Source organism: Chenopodium album, chromosome 14 (assembly GCF_948465745.1).
Source record: "Chenopodium album chromosome 14, dcCheAlbu1.1, whole genome shotgun sequence".
In the NCBI taxonomy this organism is placed as follows: Eukaryota; Viridiplantae; Streptophyta; class Magnoliopsida; order Caryophyllales; family Amaranthaceae; genus Chenopodium; species Chenopodium album.
The window spans coordinates 46838881-46860598 of record NC_137847.1 but is presented as its reverse complement, the minus strand read 5'-3'; the positions used below and the strand labels follow the sequence as shown (position 1 = coordinate 46860598).

The following is a 21718-nucleotide window of genomic DNA, read 5'->3' as shown; positions in this document are numbered from 1 at the left end:
CGCCGGTGTCAATAATCCAAGACAAAGAGATAGACTCACCACTCATCTTATCTTGGTTTTGATTATTCACCATAGTCACTAAAGCACGGACATGTTTAGGTTGTAAAGCAGACAAAGCAGATATAGTATCATTAGAGAGCAAAGGAGGAGTGTCACCAATAGAGGGACCCACGGCATTAGCCCGAGCAGGGGGTCTGCGGTGAATAGAAGGTGCAGCAGCGGCAGCAGGGGGGAAGGGGGTCTGTTGTGCGTGGAGGCTGGCTGTCCCGAGGTGGCTGACCCCCCCTTCTTCCCGTACTTCTCTAGCCACCAATCCGGGTAACCATGGAGCATAAAGCAGCCCGTGGTGTCATGTCCTTTACGTCGGCAGTGGGAACAAAACAACTTTGATTTATCGACCGTCTGAGTCGATTGAATAGGCCTCTGATCAGAAGACACCGCAAACACATGAGCATCCTCTGTTTTCTTCCCTTTAGAAATACCACGTGAGCGTTCCTCTTGAAGAAACGCCTGATAAGCACGATCGAGGGTCGGAGGAGGCTGTTGAGACAATAAATTGGTCCTCACCATAGCATATTTATCGTCATCAATACCAATTAAAAATTGGTGCAATTTTTCTTCCTCCTTATCAAGCTCATATTTTTCGGCCACATTGCAAGTACAGTAGCCGCACTCGCAACCATGGGGAGGTTTAAGGCGATTCAAATCATCCAAAAAACCCATAAGCACCGCGTAATAATCCTCGATGGTCATGGACTTGGTCTGCTTGCAGCCGGTAATAGCAGCTCGAATTTGTTGTAGCCGAGGGCCGTTTGCCTCACAAAACCTTTTCTCCATGTATTCCCATAATTTCCTTGCTTCTTCAAAATAGGGAAACGTTGCTGCAAGCTTGGAGTCTACAGCCCGCAATATCCAGGAGACCAACATGGAGTTGGTCGTCTCCCAATCGAGCATTTTTTTCTTTTCAGTAGGTTTAGAGATTGTTCCATCAATGAAGCCATATTTTCTCCTTGATTTCAATGATAAGGTTATAGCACGAGACCACGCAAGGTAATTCTCGCCTTTCAAGACGACATGAGTAATTAGGTTCCCCGGTTGATCACCAGAGCCAAGGTAAAAGGGAGAAGAAGGATCGATCTTGGATTCATCCACCATGATCAAATATTCAACAAAGAAGTGTAGAGAATAGAGAATAGAGATTAGAGTGTAGAGAATAGAGAAAAATTTAGAGAGTTAGGGTTTAGAGTGAAATTAGCTCCGATACCATGTCACGAAAATAATTCCGTAGTTTTTATTAGAGTGTAGAGTAGTGTATTTATACAAATAATTAGGGCACATGAAATAGGCCCGTTAGCTATATGATATGTACACTAAATATAGGCCCTAACAATTTGATTAATGTAATTCATCTTAAGAACCTAACATAGAGTAGATTAATTTATATTTGGGGGTTAAATCTCCTAAAGTGTTTTAACTTGGGTACATCTTACCATCAAATTTAAAAACTTCTAATCTGTAATTGTATTTGCTGCAAATTAATAGTGCTTGATATCCTTCAAATTAAAGAACTTGTGTGAGGGTGACGTATCTAAACCTAAACTTAGTATATGAAATAATGATTACTTATCTTATTTTTTTTTCTCATTATGTTACGGTGAAATTACATCAAACTGTTTTTTTTCATTAACGGTGTTAACTGTTTGTTGTTTCACTAATAAAATACTTAAATGGATTGGGTTTGTGGGGAAAGGATGAGATGATTGAAAGAAACATGAGTGTACAATTGTTTTTTGATTAGTTGTTAGCAAACATCATCTATTTGTTTTATTATTATTAATGTACACAATTGTTTGTTGATTAAGGAGAAAGAGCCACTATTCAAAATAAATTAAAATTGTCATGATCTATCAAACTTAGTCTAATGCATGATGTAAACCTTATCTCAACATGTTAATACTTAATTGTAACTAAACTTGGTTATTGGATAGGGTAATCCAATGATAATTGGGTCAAGGCCAAGCTTAAAGGATTTTTAGTAGATTTGACCCTTATAGGCCAGGGTAGGGTTTATATAGAGCCAAAGTATTTGTCCAATTTAATAGAATCCTTTTTTTTTTTTTTTGGTGACTTGGTTGTCTACGGTGGTCCTTATTTTGTTCTTCCTCAACATTTCATGTCTATCTCATTATGTCATCCATGTCTATCTCATTCTAAAAGAAGAGTATGGAGCAAGTTCAATCGAACAATCTTAAAGAACACAAAATATCTTAATGAGACAGAGAAGGTACAAAACTTTAAGACAGTGTTTCAATTTGTCACTTCACTTTTCTCCAATTTCATTACGCACACTGTGACAATACATAATAGCATCAAAATAGAGATTCTCTCTCTAAACCCAAAAGCTCTATTCTCTCTCCTCAACCCCTTAAAACCCTACCCCTGCTAACCCTAGGAACTCGCCGGAGTTCTAGCATCGCGGCCGAACTTCAGAGAGCCTCCTCCTCTTTTTCTCTTCTTCTTGTCCTTTCTTCTCCCTTTGCTCTTCCTCCTTCGAGCGTCTTCATTAGTTAACCACCTTATCGCCCCACCATCCATCTCGGCCTGCTGCTGTCGCCGGAGTTCGGCCGCGGCTCCGGGACTCCGGTGAGCCTCCTCCTCTTTTTCTCTTCTAATTGTCCTTACTTCTCCCTTTACCCCTCCTCTATTTAGCGTCTTTAATTTCTCACACTATAAAAGCCGATGCCCTCACCATCTCAAGTTTAATTCTTCTAGTTTGAAGGTGTTTGTGTGAGCTATCCCTGTTAAAGAAGTTTCGAGGTGAGTAATTCCGAACGTTGGACTCCGTCACCTTCCCCACCTTAGCGTGTGTGGAAGGATATCATTTAAAGGGTCTCTCCGCTGGCGAACAAGGCCTAAGGACTAGGCCTAACGGCACCGTCATAGGTCATCGGTAAGTTTGACTGTGGCGGAGCGCCGTCATAGGGTTTCGTGAGTCCTTGCGCTGGAGGGCTAGGCCTAACGCCACCGTCAAGAGAAGTTTGTGACGGAAACGGTGAAGTTCGTGAGTCCTTGCGCTGGAGGGCTAGGGTTTTGAGGTTCCTCGTGTTCTTGTTCGGGTTTTCGGTTTGGAAGGTGCTCTCCTCTGGTTTGTTCTCTTTCCTAAGTATGTTTTTTGTTGGTAATTATCAGAGTTTACTTGTCTTAGTTTCTTTTATGGTATTTTTAGCCCCCTTTGGTTGTTTTCCGAGCTATTAAGTTGTTTTGGCTGTAGTATTTTGGATGGTTGTGTGCAGAGGGAGTTAGGATCCTTTGTTAAGGATTGTGGTGTGGTTAGAGTGGTAAGAGAGTTTACTGGTGTGGTTGTTGGGGTTTGAATAAGAAGTTGGCCTTGGCTAAGGTGAAGTGTGTATTTTGTTGGAGTGGTATTGGTTTGGTTTCTTTTCCCTCGGTTGTAATGATTCTTGGGATCATTGCTCTTGAAATTTATTATCTGAAGCATGCGCCCAAACTTTGTTTCGGGGTTTCTCGAGCCTCTACATAGTCAAAGCTTCCTTGCCAACAAAGAAAGCTATTGATTGGGAGGTCACTAGTTCAAGTGATCCGTTTGATGACCTTACTTGGTGATGTATTGTTCTCGTCAGGTAAGGATAAGCTAGCCATGGTCAAACAGTTTTGATTTTCACTGTTACTCCCTTTTTGGTGTGTAGTATGTTTTTGCTCCTTAGTTTGTAAGGAGTCCCTAATCTGCGACTTATCCGGCTAATTCAAGTTTAATTTTGTTTTTAATGTCAAAAATTATTGTAAAGGCTTAAGTGTTAAAAGCCATGGTTTAAGTTTTTGTTCTTGTTCTATATTTTGTAAACCCTAATTATATAAATACATTTCTATTGTCCAAAAAAAAAAAAAAAAAAAAAAAAAGACAATACATTGCTTAGAAAATTTGCATTTAGACCCAATTAACGCCTTTGCCTGATCCATCGGGCATGAGCCCTCGTCTCAACCATGTCTTTTTTTAGTTGCGTCGAATTTTGTTCTCATGCATGACACAACTACTTCGCCCGGTGCAATAAGAAAATACCACGCCCTAATAGATCACTTAATTTCTCTTGATTGGAAAGGCATGACCTTGTTAGCAAAACAGTGTTTCTTTTTTAATTTAGGAGAACATGGTGCTCACTCTAGTTACAAGCCTTTTTTTTATTTAGGCCTTATTCTTTTCAGCTAATGTGGTCTGCTCTGCTCTACTTTGTTCTGCTAAAATATGCTCTGCTAATACCTGCTCTGCTATGCCAACACTTGCTCTGCTCTGCTGAAATCTGTTGCTCAAAAAACACGACGTCGACAACATGGTGAGCCAACCAAGAACATGTTCTTACCTTGTCCTGTTTCTCTTCATATGTAAGAGACATGCCTTAGCTTGAATTTGTTACAGGTTTCAATGTAGTGAGCGATAGGCAATAGCTCATGAGGAAGCTCATAGGCAAGTTTGGGGTTTGTTCCGATAAATTTAGCGCTACAGATCCTGGTGAGTAAACGTTACCTCACAACGAGTGAAGGTTCAGCTTGGTCGAGAGAGAGCTTGCTCGACAGCAGCTGGTGAGAGGTCTGTCAGTGCAACTTTAAAAGTCGTGCTTGTTTTGCTTCCTCAATACAGTCATGATATTCCGAAGCACTATACATAATCTTCTAGGGTTTTATGTAGTACAATTTGAAATCCGTGAGACAATCACTCTGTTCGTTGATCATTCTATTTCTATTCATTCTATTTAATCTATTGCCTGGCCTAAATCTGTTTTGAATCTATAATATGTTTTTACTCAAGGTCTCTCACTTAATTGTGGATGTAGCCATCACATTGTTAGTGAACCGCGTTAAATATGTGTTTGTTTACTTGTTAATCATTTTACATTCATTATCTATTCTTTTTCACATCCGTTATAATTGCCCTCTTTTCGACTATTTAGAGAATAAAACAAATCAAACCCTAAACATAATGATTTCATAAAAAAGATGTGAGTAGTTCTTAAAGTAATTTGAGTCTTCCAATAATTTGCCACCGGTTTTGAACCGGTGGCCTTTTGTCCTAGGTTTTGCCAACCCACCACTGGCCACCGGTTCAAAACCGGTGGCAAAGGGGGGTTTTGAACCGGTGGCCAACCCCTTTTTTCGCCTAGTGTTAGGTATGAAGTTGGAAGGTATTTGTATGTGTAACTTGGTCCAAGGCACAATCATCATCACTAAGAACCTCGTATTGATGGCGATGATATAAGTTCTAGGGGCAGGTGTAAAATGTGTCACAACTCACAACATATATAAGATTTACAAATGAGTATTGTCTTCTTCTCTAAATTTGTTTTCATGGTAACAACAATTTTATTTCTAAAATATCAAATCAAATTAGACCATATCAAACCTGTGAAAAATATGACCAAACTAGAAAAATTCAAAATCAACCTAGGCCAAACTAGAAAAATTATGATTATCGACCGTAATTTAAAACCGAAAATATTGCGTTGACTCACCATTTTAATAGAGGTGGTTTTGAGCCGATGTAGGGTGGTCGACAGAATCGAACAGGGCCCCCAAATATTAGATATATACTTGTATATACATATTTCTTCCTCATAGTCAATGATATGTTTAGTTGGAACAATGGTGTAGAGTACATTAGCATGGCATAAACATTATATGTCCCTTATAGTCAATGATATGAACAATACTTTTTTTAAAAAAACACGATTTTATCTTAATTTTTTATTTATTACCAATTAATCTACAAAAATCGTTCATCTCCCTAATTAATTTTTATCACTTCCTATTTTGTTTGATAAAATCTACATTTCTTAATTATACGGAGTATTTGTTTTGCAAGTATTGCGACCATATATAGTGATTGAAAAACTCTCACGAAATAGAGGACCTTATTTTGATAAATTGCACTACAGGGCCTCTTACACATTGCGTTATTGTAACCTCGACACTGCATTTTAAGCATATTCAATTCCTCAATATTAGCACTTACAAGAATATGTATACCCATTAATTTTTCTCCAATTTAAATAATTAGTGCTCTTGTAATATATGCAAATTGAAATTTTCTGACGAAACTTCAACCATTTTATTTACTTATTGTAGACTTGGATAGTTGGATTATAATACTCTTTTCTTGTTTCATCTTTTGAACCATAAATAAGGGAGCTTTTAATATTTTGTACAATGATCGCCATAATATGCATCAATTAGGCAGGGCCCCTTAGTTGATTTGTTAGGTCTTGCAAGGTCCACTTCATATCTTCCTCTATATATGAGTATATGACAACCCTTAGAAGTTGTTTTGATAGTGATAGAAATTTAATATTAAACATTTATACTACAAATATATACGTATATATTAGTGGCCCTACAATTATGGAGAATTAATATCTTACCCCTCCCCATCAACCACCCAAAATAAGGAGACAAAACTAAAGATTAAAATCAGGCCACGTCTTGTCATTTAGCCAAATGAAAGGCATCAGTATTGATCATTACTAGTAAAGGGGTATTTAGGATTCCATCATGCTTAGCATCTACCATAAAACTTGTACATCGACAAATGGATGAATTTATAATGCATAATTGCATATACTTGGTATGTAATGTCAACATTTAAACTTGTACATCCACTAATATGTCGTTAAAAACATTGAGAGTAAATAATAAACTTAAAGAGGCATGCTACATGTGGCCCCAAAGTAGTTGTATGTTGCAACTAATTTTTATACACACACAAACTGCCTCATCATGCCATTGTCATCTTGTCAATAACGTATATAACCGACCAAGTATGTTTAAGATATGTTACAAGAGATGAAAAACGAATCATCTGGATATGATTTGTTCTTGCTCAGATTATGTATTGAGTCATTTACTTCATTCTCTTTTGTGGTAAAGTCTTAGTCTTTGTCTTCGCTCACTAAATAAGGTGTTTTGCATTGATTTTTGAAATACGATCTTGCTTGTTTAATCTGTATGTACAGTTTGATAATATAGCAACTTTTGAATGTGGCTGACTACATTGTATGGCCAGGTGACACATACCAAGTAACTCCTAACCGACAAGTAATAACCCCTGACTAATCGAATAACCCCTGACCGACCAAGTAACTCCAGGCCAACTTAGTACCTGCTGATCGAGTGAGTAACCCTTGACCGACCGAGTAACCCTTGACCGAGTGAATAACCCCTATAGCACTAACAAAGTAACTCCTATAATGGTTGACCACACACATATAAAAGTTTGTATTGATCATAATGTTTGATTTGTTTGTACTTTAATTAACTTTGTTAATTTACTTATTAGTATACTTCCTCTATTATTTTAATATATTCTAACATGGAGAGACTGTACAAAATTTTAAACAGTGAAAAAGTGGAAGTGAGAAAGAGATTGGCAAAGTAACAAACTTGATCATGTGGTTGCAAGCATTAAGTAAAGCAACAAGTTTTGAAGAGTATATATGTATATATTGGGTTTTTGCAATGAGAAATGGGATACTTGTTCTATTCTATTTAATTTACTCGCAACAACATAATTGACAATCAATTATATTTAACCATCTTTAGTAAATGATACGCATTGCAAAATATAGTCAACATAAATCTAAATTGAATTATCTCAACACGTATAATTTCATATATCAATTTTTTAATCCTTTTATATTCCATAATTAATAACTAATACAATCAAATTTGTTACACATTTTAACGTGCAATATGAGTTTGAATATATTTAATTAAATATTGATAAAAAAATATATATCATTAAATTTCACAATAATATCAATTTACAAGAATTTTACTAGATACTAATTTTTTTTGGAAAATTTGCCCAAAATAACACCATCTTTGGGCGGTCTTACAATAATAGCACGACCTTTTGATTATTTCAAATTAATACCACCTTTCACATGCATCTGCCAAAAATGGTACAAAACCGGTTGGTAACAGGTTTACAGGTTACCTAAGACACGTGTCACAATCTCACTGGTTAATTTTTTTTTAATTTTGATTTAAAAAATAAAAAAAAAACATAAAAAAAATCAAAAAAAAAAATCAAAAAAAAAAAACTAAAAACCTTAAAATCAAAAAAAAAAACCCCAACCCAACCCTCCCCCCTACCTCCACTGCCCAGCCCCCTAATTCACCGGAAAACACTAGCCTCCCAACCCAGCCCCCCTCTGTCAGCCCCCTAGTTCACCGGAAAACACCACCCTCTCTCAATTTCCAGTGCACATGACTTTCCCCTTCTTTTCCCTCCCCCATTTCTGGCCCCCTACTACTTTTCTACTTCCCCAAAACCACCTTCTCGAAACCTTAACCAACCGGAAATGCCTTTATGTAGAGGGAAGGGGCTCGAAATCAATGAAGATAAAGGGAGGGGGTCGAAATTTGCTAAGGGAAAGGGAGGGAGGCTGACATCGGGAACAAAGAAGGGAAAGGGATGAAATCGGGAAAGGAGAATAGAGGGGCGGCGGAAAAGGGTCGGGAAAGGGAGGGGGGCCGGAAACGGTGTTAGGAAGGGGAGGGGGTGCTGCAAAGGGGTCGAGAAGGGGAGCAGGGTGCCGAAAATGGGTTGGGAAGGGGAAGGGGTGCCGGAAATGGGTCGGGAAGGGGAGGGGGTACCGGAAACTAAGAAGGGGGCCGGGGAGAGGGTGGTTTCAGGTGGGTGGTCTTGGTGGGGGTGGTGGATACCGGTGAAAGGGGGTGAGCAGGGGGGTTATTTTTATTTATTTATTTTATTTTAGGTTTTTTTAAATCAAAAATTAAAAAAAAAAAAATTGACCAATCAAACTGGGATACGTGTCCTAGGGTTACTTGTAAAATAGGTTACCGGTTTTTTGTTTCATTTTTGGAAAATGCATGTGAAAGGTGGTGTTATTTTGAAATAATCAAACGGTTGTGCTATTATTGGAAGACCGCCCAAAGTTCTTTTTATTCTGGGCAAATTTTCCATTTTTTAAAACGTACATTACTAAAAATTTGTAGTCGAAGTTAGTGTAAAATATTCATCAAGTTAGAAGATCTAGTTTGTCCAAGTATGAACTCTTCTGATATAGTCTGATCTGATGTGATTAAAAGTAATAAAAATATATAATAAGTTCCAAAATTTAAGACCTATCATTATCAATTTCTGTAGTACATAAATGATAAAAATTAAATTAAAAAAAAATTGTGATCCAAGTTAAATCGAGCTGTCTAATTTTAAGCTCATTGCAAACAGAATATATTATAATTCAATACGGACATTTTTGTCCCATCTAACTGTAAATGTAAATGTAACTGATAAATGCTTAATATACAACACTCTAGAGAGTTTATAAATTAAGACCTACGGACTATATATATATATAAGTGCTCAACACACATATTTACATGTACATAAAATAAAATTTCTTTTCATGCCATCTTTAACTAAATACGAAGTATGACTTTGTGTAAGCAATATTATTATCCAATTTTGAGTTTCTTACTTTCTTTTCTGATTTTGGCCACTACTTTAAAAGTTGGAAATGGTCATAATCTAGAAAAACAAAAGCCAACAAATAAATCATCTATTACAGCAGTTTATATATTTGGTGATTCGACCGTTGATCCAGGCAATAATAACTACATAAAAACAATTTTTAGAAGTAACTTTCCTCCTTATGGTGTTGATTTGCCGGAGGAAGCTCCCACCGGAAGATTCACTAATGGAAGGCTCCCCACAGATTTAATAGGTATGTTTTTTACGACATTTTTTATTTATGGTATATTAGTTTATAATGAGTTGATGAATAAAAGATTTTATTAGTTAAGCTAGCTAATAACATTATATATATGTTAACCAAATAATATGAATTATGAAAGTGTTACGTACTAACCTAAGGATTAAAGTATGTGACCATAACTCCTTGAGTTAATTCATGTGTGTCGTTGCATGCAGCTTCATATGTTGGTATAAAATCATTAATTCCAGCTTATTTGGACCCAAATCTTAGCTTGAAGGATCTTACTACGGGTGTAAGCTTTGCTTCGGCGGGTACGGGTTATGACCCACTTACAGCAGAGAGAAATGTAAGTACAATCATTTCTTGCCTCACATAAAAAAATATTTTCAAAAATTGTTACTCCGTAGTACATTTCTCTATATCCCTAATATCTTCTTTACTATCCGAATTTAAGGGGAAATTGATTTTTTATGAATTAATTTTGACACACCTCCTTCTGAGAAAAACATTTTGATCTCATGTTGCATGCATGACTGCATGTGTCAAAATCAATTTCCTTAATTTAATCTATTATGTATTATTTTCTTTTATTTGAATAAAGACAGGGAATTAAAGAAGTTTTTTTTTTTTTTTTTTTCATTATCCATTTTGAGAAAATTAGGCGGAAGTAAAATGGGTATCCTTTTCTCTTTCACACGTACCCTACTCGCCTTTCTTCCTCCCCTATTCTCTTCATAAAAATGTTAACCAATCGTATTGTCATTGTAATAGAGATATAAGATATCGGAAAATATACCAGACATATATTTTTCTATATTGATGATACCATATCTCTAACACATTGTCGTACATAATATACATGTGAAATGATCATTTTTACTCTCAAGTGATCAAGTCTCAAGGTTTATTATCACTTTTGCTTAGCTTGTACTTGTAACTTGTAAGAATCGAACGAAACATGACTTCATATATCGAGTACTTTGTTTATCTGACTCATTCAGATCGTCCCATATAATAAATCTGGATGTCCCAATGAGTTTGTTTGATATTTATTATTTTTATTACATTTTCACAACTTGTAAGTAAAAAGTACGAGAAAATCTTAGTGAGACAAAGAAAGAAGAAAAGATAGTTACTCATGTTACAAGTTAATTAGCCACTTATAATTTACTTGATTCGATTATAAAATAAATCATAAAGAAATCACCACTTTCACATACATTAATCAAGATCCCTCTTTTTTGTTCACCTTATTTCCACTCATACTCATTGCTTGTGAGAAGAATAAGTTTGGATAGAAGTTAATAAGTTCAGAAACACAAGTTCGGATAAGTTTTCATCAAGTTTATTAAAGACTTCCTAGATTCAATTTACAAAATCGATACCCTTTATTTCCTAGCTTAGTTCAACCATACAATAGATTCACAAACTAAAGGAAGAAGGAAGTAGCTAGCTTAAAATAAGAGAGTAGACAGTAGCATGTGTAAAATAAAGGTGATAATTTATGGGTAAGAAGAGATAGTAGTCACAACATGATATTAAGTGAATAAGTGCTTGCCAAGAGTAGAATAAAGTATAGGTGGGTATTATTGGTGCTTCTTATTTCCCGACCTAAAACCATACGAAGTAATACAAAAATTGTACGAGAGAAAAATTTATATATTGATTATTATAATTAATGTTAATTTAAATTAATATTTGTTTGACCCTATTTGGCTTTTAATAGAGCCCTAAATTAACTAAATTTCTAACGGCTATATATTATCATAAAATAAATACTTGGCCTTATAACAAAGAAAGAAAATTTTGTTTCTGAAGTCAGGGCCAAGCTTTAATTAGCATGGCCTAGCATTAATCATTTACAAGATGGTTCAATGTTTCTTGGTCCTCACATTTTTGTTTTACCCTAATTTCAAACATACATTCATAGTTATCAAAATCGCGATCCGAATCGTAAAATCGTGCGATTCTACGATCCTAATACACCCAGTCGATCTGGATCGTCCATAGAATCGATCTGTGGTAGGATCGGCCATAAGATTGGTAGAATCGTAGAGGATCGGTAGGATCGATAACGATTCTACGATCCTATGGCCGATTCTACCAATTCTACAAAATAAGCTTAAAAGGAACATTTTTATCTTAGTGGACTTAGTATGGGCTTGCTCATCTGGTTTCTTTCCAATATTTTTTTTTCTTTATTTTTTCCCTTGAATTTTTATTTATTTTGTTTATTTTTGTTTAAAATAAGCTAAATTTGTGGGCCTACTATTGTTCTTGGTTGGTAGATACCGTGGATCCAACCCTGCCTGATTTCACTCGAATTTCACTTGATCGATGTAGCTGATTATGTTACAATGAATTTAATTATCTAATTTCAGTGCAAGTATGTAATATAAACCTTTTAATAATCTTTAGTAAGTGGAAGCTAATTTTTTTGGATTTTATAAACATGTAAAGGTTTAGCACAAAAAATTAAAATGATAGCCAAGTATGAATTATGTTACTAGGTCTACCACAACTAGCACCATTTTTTCTCTTTTTTTAGAGGTTATTTTTTTTTTATTTGAATTAGAATGTAAAATTAACAAAGAGTATTATAAATTTAGATTGCATATGTATACACTATCGTCATGTAATGTATTTAAGGAAATAACTTTCAAAAAAATTGAAATATTATTATTATATACTTAATTTAGTTTAAATATGAATAAATATTTGAAACAGTTCAGTAAAATTTTATTTTTTTTGCAATTTTTGTAGGATCGTTCGATCCTACGATCCGATTTTACGATTCGATCCTATTTCCATCTTCCGATCCAAAGTAGAATCCCAATCCTGATAACATTGCATACAATATAATCTGCATGTCGAAAGTCCTCTTACGTAATTACGTAAATCTTTGATTGGTAGAGCTCTCATCAATTAGGATCTTTAGGTTGGTTTGGGTCAGATCGTGTTAGACAGATCTTGGATCATATTTGGGTCAGATTCTTGTCAGATTAATACGATAAAGTCTCCTATTTATGAAGTTTAGTTTGAGTTACGATTGGTTGTTTACCATGTTGCCATGTTGGGTATAGGTCTGGTTTGGCTTGAGGCAACAATGAATCGAGTTAAATACTAAGTTCATGATGTGTCGAGTTGGGTTTGGACTGGCCTGGATTTATATACATGTAAATTCAAATTCAAATCATGTTTGAACTGGATAATTATTGGATCAAATCAACTTCAAATCAAATAATCAATCGTAGTCTTGGGTCAAGCTCGAGTTGAATCAGTGTCAATTTAGGCATATATATAACATTATAGATAGTTTAGCCATTAGAAAACTTGTCTAACATATGATTCAAGAATCAGTATCTATATAACCATGCATCTTGGTCACATATGTACATCAATTGTGGCCGAATTGATTAGTAATATGGAGCAGACGGAGTAAGTCAGTCTCATTGTTGTTGTAAATTTCATGATGTAATTTATAGTACTCGGTACTTTATTAAAACTAATTAACTCTAGAGATCTATGATTGCAGAAAGTAATTGATATGGCGACGCAATTACAATACTTTGATGAATACAAGAAAAAACTTCAACGTATGGTTGGTAAGAAAAGGATGGAGTACATCATTAACAACTCAGCAGTTGTAATTAGTTGCGGCACAAACGACATCGTTTACACATATGTACCAAATTATTTGCCTCAGCAGCCTGACAAAGTTGCAGCTTACCTACACTTCATGCTAGACCAAAATCATGGGTTCTTACAGGTAATAATCCATTAACCAATCCTAACAAGTTTTACACAAAAAGTGAGACAGAGGATTAATTTCACAAAAAAATAGGATGGCAAGAGATGAATTTTCATGCATATCAACTTCTTTTCTCCTATGGTTGAAGATTAAATGTAGAAGCTATCAAGCTATGAATGTCCACTAGTGCAAGAGCAAAGGAAGTTTCTTTTATATATTTATAGGAAAATAAATCTTTTTTATCATGTCAAAATCTTTTAGCATAAGTGCTTTAGTGATAAACTACGTACACACAAAAGTTAATTGTAGAGTACGTATTACAAAAACTAGTTCAGGAAATTTTCAACTTGTAAGGGAAAAAAAAAAAAAAAATTACCCCGTATGGTGCACTATAGAGTATTTCTCAACCTCCGCATATATTATTTGTATATGTTATGCTAAGCATATAAAACTCATTTTAAAGTGTACTTAAATTTGAATTTAAATTAATGTGCAGGCGTTAATTGATCGAGGCGTGAGAAAGATAGGGGTAGTGGGGCTACCACCAGTGGGTTGCCTACCCGTAGTCATGACTCTGCATACTTCTCTATATCAACCACGTAGTTGTATTGAATCTTTTTCATCAATTGCAAAAGATTTCAACCAAATGCTCCAACATCAATTGACAACCATGCAAGCTTCCCAACAAATTGCAACTATTGCATACGGTGATATATTTGAACCTTTACAAGACCAATTCAACAACCCAAATAAATATGGTAAGTTGTTATTTACACCATTCTTGTCTTTCTCTTTGTCTTTGTCTTTTACACCATTTTATAGCTTTTGTGCATTTATATCTAGCTCATCTTTCCCCCACATTTCATAAATAGATAAATAAACGTGTGACTAGATTTTAAAGATAAAAATATAATTTTGGTGAGGAGTCATGAAAGTAGATGAATAATTCACAAATGATTTAAAGATGAAGTCAAGTAATTAACGGATCCACTTCAAGAACCCCAATTGTACACAAATTTATTGCTCATTTATTTATTTCTTCTACCACCAAAACAAGTAAATGATGTCAAAAAAAGAAAAGAAAAATCATTGAAGATAGTTGTTTTTCTTGATATTGCCTTGTTTCAAGTACACTTGTATTATTGGATGAGTCACATAGTATTTTTATTTGTTACATTATCAGTCTTACCGTCGTCAATAAGTATGCCTCTCTGATTACGATTGTATTTAATTTTGACAATATGATATTTTGAAAATACAATCAAAGTTACGATTTCACAAATTATGATTTTAATGTTTGTAATATTATATAGCTAATTTTATAATAAAAGTTTATGAAAGTCAAGAGGTAATAAATAATAAGGTACAAAGAGACTACTATATAAAGAAATCTTTGATTATAAAAACTAGCTATTACATGTAAGTAATCCCTCAATCCTATATTCCTATGACGTTGCTAATTCAATAATACTATCGACGTGAATGTTCTATTGAACTTAAGGATTACAAATTTTCTTCGATGTCAAATTAAATGAGTTAATGATTTGTGATGCAGGATTTGAGGTTGTTGACAAAGGGTGTTGCGGTACCGGATTAATTGAAGGATCATTATCATGTAACTCTTTGTTGCCAATATGTGAAGACCGATCTAAGTACCTATTTTGGGATGCAATTCATCCAACTGAACGATCGTATTACTTGCTTTTCGAGGCTCTTCGTCCTGTTGTTGATTTTATACTATCCAATTAGAAAATCAGGAAACATTATTAAGTATTGAGTATAAAATGAGAAATTTTGGAGAAATCTTCGATTACCCTTGTATTACATGAAAATTCATGTTTGTAATTATGTTATATGAACAAATTTTCATCGAAATTCAATTTATAATTTTACACTTAAATCTTTCGTCCTCAATTATTATTACTATCTGGTGAGCATTGGAGAAGTTCATACCATTATCCACGAATTAATTGCCAATGAAAGAAAATGTTCTCTAATCAAGCTTTAAATGTAAAATCCCACATGAAAATAGGAAAAGTCGCAATCTTTATTAGTATCCACCTATCTTTATTAGTACGTAGTCTACGTACGAGGGCTTTTAGCAAAGAGTCCAAAAACTAATTTGGACGGGTTAGGCCCATAGCAAGCAAAAATTAAAATACTACTTCCGTTTTATATTATTTGCAAGAATTAGACATTTTTTCTCTCTACTTTATGTCAAATTGTTGCAAATAATATGAACTGGCCAAAGGTAGTAAATGTTATATTGTGTGATTAGAGTCAAGGTGAGCTGAGAGTGCAACCCAACAAGTCTGGATGCACCATGCACGGGTTCTATTGTCCTAACAAGTGGTATCAGAAGTTGTGGGCTACATTTGCGTTATGTGGGGAGCCTTCAATGTACCTCACAATCCTGATCATTGTATGAACGTAGTTTGAGATTTTTTTTTTTGTTTTCAAATTTGGTTGATTATAAAATCTATCATATGTACTAGTTGTATAATGAGGAATGGTGGATATGAAGTTTTTAGGTAATTTCAAATTATTTTTTTCTAAAATAGAGGTGGTTTTGACTATAACACATTGACTTAGTTAGGATTGGTTTCCTTTTTTTCATCTAAAAAGAGCTATTCATATCTCCAAGGAAGTAGGGCAAAAATGGACACAAGACCCACCATAAATTATTTTGGCCTGACTAATTATTAATCTTTAACGACTATTCACAACTAATACTATTATTGTAACTATAACCGTATATGGGAATTATAATGAGTCACTTTTTTGGTTTAGAAAAGTTGGCAAATGGTGGTTGAGAACATGAACAAAGTTATGTCTAATTTTCCATAACAAAGCGACCTGCCTATAATGCATCAAATCATCGTACAAAGACTATGTAACACAATTTAAACTATAAATATGAAAAACATTATTATAAATACAAAGTTTTCAATTAACAAATTATTAACCCACATTAGTCACCTAGAATTCTGCCATGTTTCTTGGCATGAAAAACTCCATTAACACAAATTTAACCTCAATCCATCATAACTTATTATTACTAATTGTTCTCTATAGTTTCATATTTATATTGCGTGCTACAGCCCAGTCTACTCTAGAGCCTAAGGCTCCAAAGAATTCGGTCCGAGCAATATTTGTGTTTGGTGATTCTACGGCGGACCCTGGAAACAATAACTACATAAGGACTGCATTTAAGAGTGATTTTTCACCTTATGGAAGGGATTTACCTAGCCATGTTGCTACGGGAAGGTTTAGTAACGGAAGATTGAGTACTGATTTTATTGGTACGTAAAAACCTGAAAAATAATTACTACCTCCTTTTCTTATTATTTATAACAAAAAATAATTTATATCTCACAAATAATTCCCTTAGTTGCACATAATATATATATATATATATATATATATATATATATATATATATGTATATGTATATATATATATATATATGTATGTATATATATATATATATATATATATATATATATATATATATATATATATATATATATATATATATATATATATATATAATAGTATTACGTCACATCAATTCATATGAAGATCGTGAATTTTTATTTATTTTGTAGTAGTTAATATTTTGTATGAGAATTTCATTCTTTTAATTTTTTAATTTAAATTTAATTTTTGCATGCAGCAAGCTACGTTGGAATAAAAGAGCTAGTTCCACCATATTTGAACTCATCGCTTAGTATAGAAGAGTTGATGACTGGAGTTAGTTTTGCTTCTGCTGGATCTGGATATGATCCTCTAACACCAACACTAAGTGTAATCTTCCTCTCCCCCTTTCGTCGATACGATTAAATTAATAAGAACGTCATTTATTTAACATGTTCTTATCTTATATAGTCGTGTGAATAAACATCTTGGTACGTAGAGTGAACATACATTAGATCGATAAGAATGCATTGGAGTTTATAAACACCAAAATACTTAGCTTGTCATTGTAATTAAGCTGATTTGATTGGTATAAGGGTTTGTTCTTTTCAGCTTATTATTTTCAGTTCACTTCACTTCAGTTCAGTTTCTAATTTCCTTCTCTCATAAAATATTCAGTTCAGTTCAGCTCAGTTCAGTAAATAAGAACAAGCCCTAAATTTCATAATTAGACTTAATTGTACATATGTCCTTGCTTAATGGGGTCAATTTTTTAATAAGCTAAGGTTTAGTATGATTGAAACTCATTACTATTAATTGCTCTAAATAAGTGGTGCTTTTCACTTTATGAATAAATAACAATAAATTATTATAGTACTAACTGGAGTATAATCTATGTGTCCTTCATTTCCCACAAAAAAAAATAAAAAAATAAAAAAATAAAAAAAATAAAAAAATAAAAAGTTGTTTTAATATACTTAAGATATATACTTCGTATAAGCTTTCTATTATACATTTATACATTAAAATATTAATTTATTTACTACATATTTATCGTTAAAAAAATTGCATCACAATTGTTACAAGCTTCAAAAAACGAAAACATCACTTGTCTAGGATTTAAGCGACTAATAATAAGATGGTCCTAATAAGCTTTAAAGTAAAAATTTAAGTCCCTTCTAAGAGAGAAAAAAGAGTAGAATTGTAGTGTGACTTAAAAAAGATACATCTCGATCTTAATAGTTAGCTATTTTAGCATTAACGCTTGTGTATAATAAAACAAGTATGTGATAAGTAATTTGTGCAGGTTAGATTTTGTAATGCAAAATTTAGAGTAACAAAATGTAGGTACTGCCTTTACTATGAACTTATATGAAGCCAAAGTTGCTCAACTGATGATATCTTTTGTACGACTTCTTTTTGAAAGTATATATATTTTGTTTACAATATAATAGTGCTTTCCTTAATTAATTGTTTTCCATTGAAATTTATTCAAATATATACATGCAACATGTACAATCTCTCTAGTTTGTCGTTGTGTAAATAGTAAATGTTAAGAACATTATAAAACGGGTACTTTATACACCAAAAGGAAAATCTATCTTGTTTTTGTATGTATTTACTTCGTATACGTTATGTGCTGTTAATGACTTGTATTTGCAACATACAGGGAGTAATTCCAATGTCAAAACAACTGGAATATTTCGTGCAATATAAATCAAGAATTGCGGCCAGCATTGGTCAGGAAAAGACCAATGAACTCATCAACAAATCGGTATTCATTGTTAGTGCTGGAACTAATGATTTTGTGGTCAACTACTTCACTCTACCAATTCGGAAAAGGATGTATACTATTCCCCAGTATCAGCACTTCTTGGTCCAAAACGTTCACCAATTTATCAAGGTTAGTCCCTACTACCTTTCCAAATAAATTAATGCACCGTTTTAATCGGCACGTTTTACTATGCATTGATAAATAATACTCGTATATTCAGTTAATTACCAATAAGCATGAGCGATAAAAAGTTGATACTCAGATATTATAGATTGAGACAACCCTAACAAGTATTTACATGACTGTTTAATCTTTTATATTTTGTATAACTTCTAAATTAAATGTTCATCAAAATGATGTACTATCTCCGTTTCTGAAATTTTGACTCACTTATTATTCATGTAGTTAGAATAAAATAACTTTGACCACATTTTATGAGCTATACAATAGAAATAAATTAGCATGTGTGATCTTATTAGATTCCCCTTATTATAAATAATCCAAATATCTACTTTTTACAATTTTCCCTTATACACAATCGGAGTTATTCATGGTCAAAGATACTCATTAGAGACCGTGCAATTACAAAGTAAGTCGAAGTTTCAAGAACGGAGGCAATATGTGAAGAGTGTAAAAGTAATAGCCATAGAGACATTTATTTAGAAATGAAAGGAATGTTAATACGGAGTACTCGTATTATTTTTGATATGTTTGATGCAATAAGTGTCAATGTCATTTTCAGAGCATTAGGAATGTCGTGTGAGAATTTATGATTCTTGTAAAACATAATTATTAGTCCGTATGTTATGTTAAAGTTGATGTATACCAGAATTTGAAAGAGTTTATGGTGACAACAAGCTTTAATTACTTGAATGGGACTTACTGATGTAAAACAAACTAAACTTTATTGTTTATATATATTTATTACTCATCTAATAAATCATTATAGGTTGGAATTTAGAAATCACCTCAAAAAGTCCTCCATACATAACTAGGAAAAGGGTGCAACTTAAACTACACGAGAAATGACATTAGCAGTAGTGAAATCTTGACTTATAAATCATGTCATTTGTCATCACTATTAGGTGACTTAGGTATGAAGAATTAGCCAAAATTCAGTCAAAAATAAAACCTCATTTCAATCATTAGATTGTTAAATCTTTGATTAAAACTCACACAAGAAATATATCACTTTCGCATTTTATTCATTTGTAAATCAAGGTAAGGCTAGAATTATCCGAATTCCAAATATTTTGTACATATTTGTAAAACACCTTAAATATAGAAGTCGAAGTAATTAAACATGTGTAACTAAGCATCTATGTTCACTTGATAAATTCCAAAATTTTGATACTTTATTTTCAAATAAACTTTACATTTATTGATATTTAGTTATTACATTACCATATCAATAAATAAGATAATTTTTTAAACTGTATGCCGACAATTATTAATTTAGTACTCTCTTATTTTCTTTTTTATTTGTTACATTTTGACTTTTACAGTCTTCAATACACATCTTTGATCACGAATTTGTTCATTCGTGATATGTGTAAAAATTATAAAGAATTAGTATTTTATAAATTCATTTCAATACTAATTTAACAATATTTCACATGATATATATATGAATTTAATCTTTTTTTTATAATATATTTGTATAGTCAAATTTATAAAAATTGTCCACAACCATCAAAATGTACTTAAAAATAAATAAAATAAAATAAACAAGGGAGTAATTTAAAAGGACAATTTTTTAGTTTACATTTTAATGATTTTTATGTTCCAAAAAATAGAGTTTGTGGGACCAAGGAGCAAGGAAAATAGCAGTGGTTGGAATACCACCAATGGGTTGCTTGCCAATTGTGATCACCATGGCATCAAACAACTCCATCACACGACGTGGCTGCATTGAATCTCAATCGTCCGTTGCTAAAGATTATAATCAACTTCTGCAAACTCAGCTTAATTCCATGCAGCTTAGCTTACAAGATCAACGCACTAGAATTGCTTACATTGATGTTTATTCACCATTGCTTGACATGGTTCAACCTTCTTCAAATTCTAATTATAGTAAGTTTCTATGCTTAACTAGATTAGAAAATTGTTGCTTTTTTAATTAATTAATTACGAGCACTAAATTTTAAGCTCATATTAGTATATGTAATCATTAAACTCGGCGCATATTATTAATTGAAAATATAAGGATTAGAACTGGCAATCTTCCTGAATTGAATTTTTCATGTCGTCCTAAAATTATGGAAAAAATCCAAAACACAACCTAATTTCAACCTAATTTGGCTCGTCTATCATAAATTATTCTAATATTAAACTCGTCCTATACACTTTTAAATTTCTATAGAAAAAAAAAATTGACCCTAAAACTAAACTTTGTCCCAACCCATTGAGTTGAATTGCCACCCTTTCATACCTATTTTTTTGGTGCACATCTCAACCAACCCTTTCATACCTATTTAGTGTATTCTATAATTTATTCAAATAATTAATTTTGATACACTAATTAAATTTTGGGTTATATAATGTGTATAGGTTTTGAATATGTGAGCAGTGGATGTTGCGGTACAGGTTATCTAGAAGCAGCATTTATGTGTAATCCGGCGTCGTATGTATGTAGTGATGCATCCAAATATGTATTTTGGGATTCAATTCATCCCACTGAAATCACTTACTATCTCATCTTCAAGGCCCTTCGTTCAGTCATTGACTATATTATTAAAGATTGAATTAGTCACCCCTTTTTTGTGACTAATTGTATTTATCAATTACATTATTTCTTGAGATTTTCTTGTGCTACCTCATTCAATCCTTTAATTTTTAGGTTTTTAGGTAAAAAAAAAAAAAATCATTACATGTCAAGGATCGGATCTACTTCTTGAATCAATCGGGTTATCTTAGACATTTTTTTTAGTATTATGTATATAAATAATAAAACAAGTCAACAACTTTTTGGTGCAGCAAGCCACATCATGTGGCAGGGGTTACCCGAGTTATTCAGTCGGGGATTAC

The 21718-nt window shown here is 33.2% G+C and overlaps 2 protein-coding genes across 2 annotated transcripts; both read left to right on the top strand.

The window, feature by feature from the left end:
• Positions 1–9425: 9425 nt before the first annotated feature.
• On the top strand, positions 9426–15401 carry LOC145579363 (GDSL esterase/lipase At5g45960-like). Its single transcript, XM_081636602.1, has 5 exons — positions 9426–9758; positions 9965–10095; positions 13285–13518; positions 13997–14258; positions 15056–15401. The coding sequence occupies exons 1-5, from the start codon at positions 9467–9469 to the stop codon at positions 15247–15249; spliced, it is 1113 nt and encodes a 370-aa protein (XP_081492728.1). The 5' UTR covers positions 9426–9466; the 3' UTR covers positions 15250–15401.
• Positions 15402–16485: 1084 nt separating this feature from the next.
• On the top strand, positions 16486–21435 carry LOC145579362 (GDSL esterase/lipase At5g45960-like). The gene is made up of 5 exons (XM_081636601.1): positions 16486–16802; positions 17177–17307; positions 18587–18820; positions 20488–20764; positions 21242–21435. The coding sequence occupies exons 1-5, from the start codon at positions 16493–16495 to the stop codon at positions 21433–21435; spliced, it is 1146 nt and encodes a 381-aa protein (XP_081492727.1). The 5' UTR covers positions 16486–16492.
• The last annotated feature ends 283 nt before the right edge of the window (positions 21436–21718 follow it).

What these genes read in the sequence shown, in the direction of transcription:
- LOC145579363 (XM_081636602.1), top strand. Translation starts at nt 9,467, where the DNA reads ATGACTTTGTGTAAGCAATATTATTATCCAATTTTGAGTTTCTTACTT. An exon ending in CACTTACAGCAGAGAGAAAT is followed by an intron (nt 10,096 to 13,284) that starts GTAAGTACAATC and finishes CTATGATTGCAG; the next exon opens with AAAGTAATTGATATGGCGAC. An exon ending in AAAATCATGGGTTCTTACAG is followed by an intron (nt 13,519 to 13,996) that starts GTAATAATCCAT and finishes ATTAATGTGCAG; the next exon opens with GCGTTAATTGATCGAGGCGT.
- LOC145579362 (XM_081636601.1), top strand. Translation starts at nt 16,493, where the DNA reads ATGTTTCTTGGCATGAAAAACTCCATTAACACAAATTTAACCTCAATC. An exon ending in CTCTAACACCAACACTAAGT is followed by an intron (nt 17,308 to 18,586) that starts GTAATCTTCCTC and finishes TGCAACATACAG; the next exon opens with GGAGTAATTCCAATGTCAAA. An exon ending in ACGTTCACCAATTTATCAAG is followed by an intron (nt 18,821 to 20,487) that starts GTTAGTCCCTAC and finishes TCCAAAAAATAG; the next exon opens with AGTTTGTGGGACCAAGGAGC.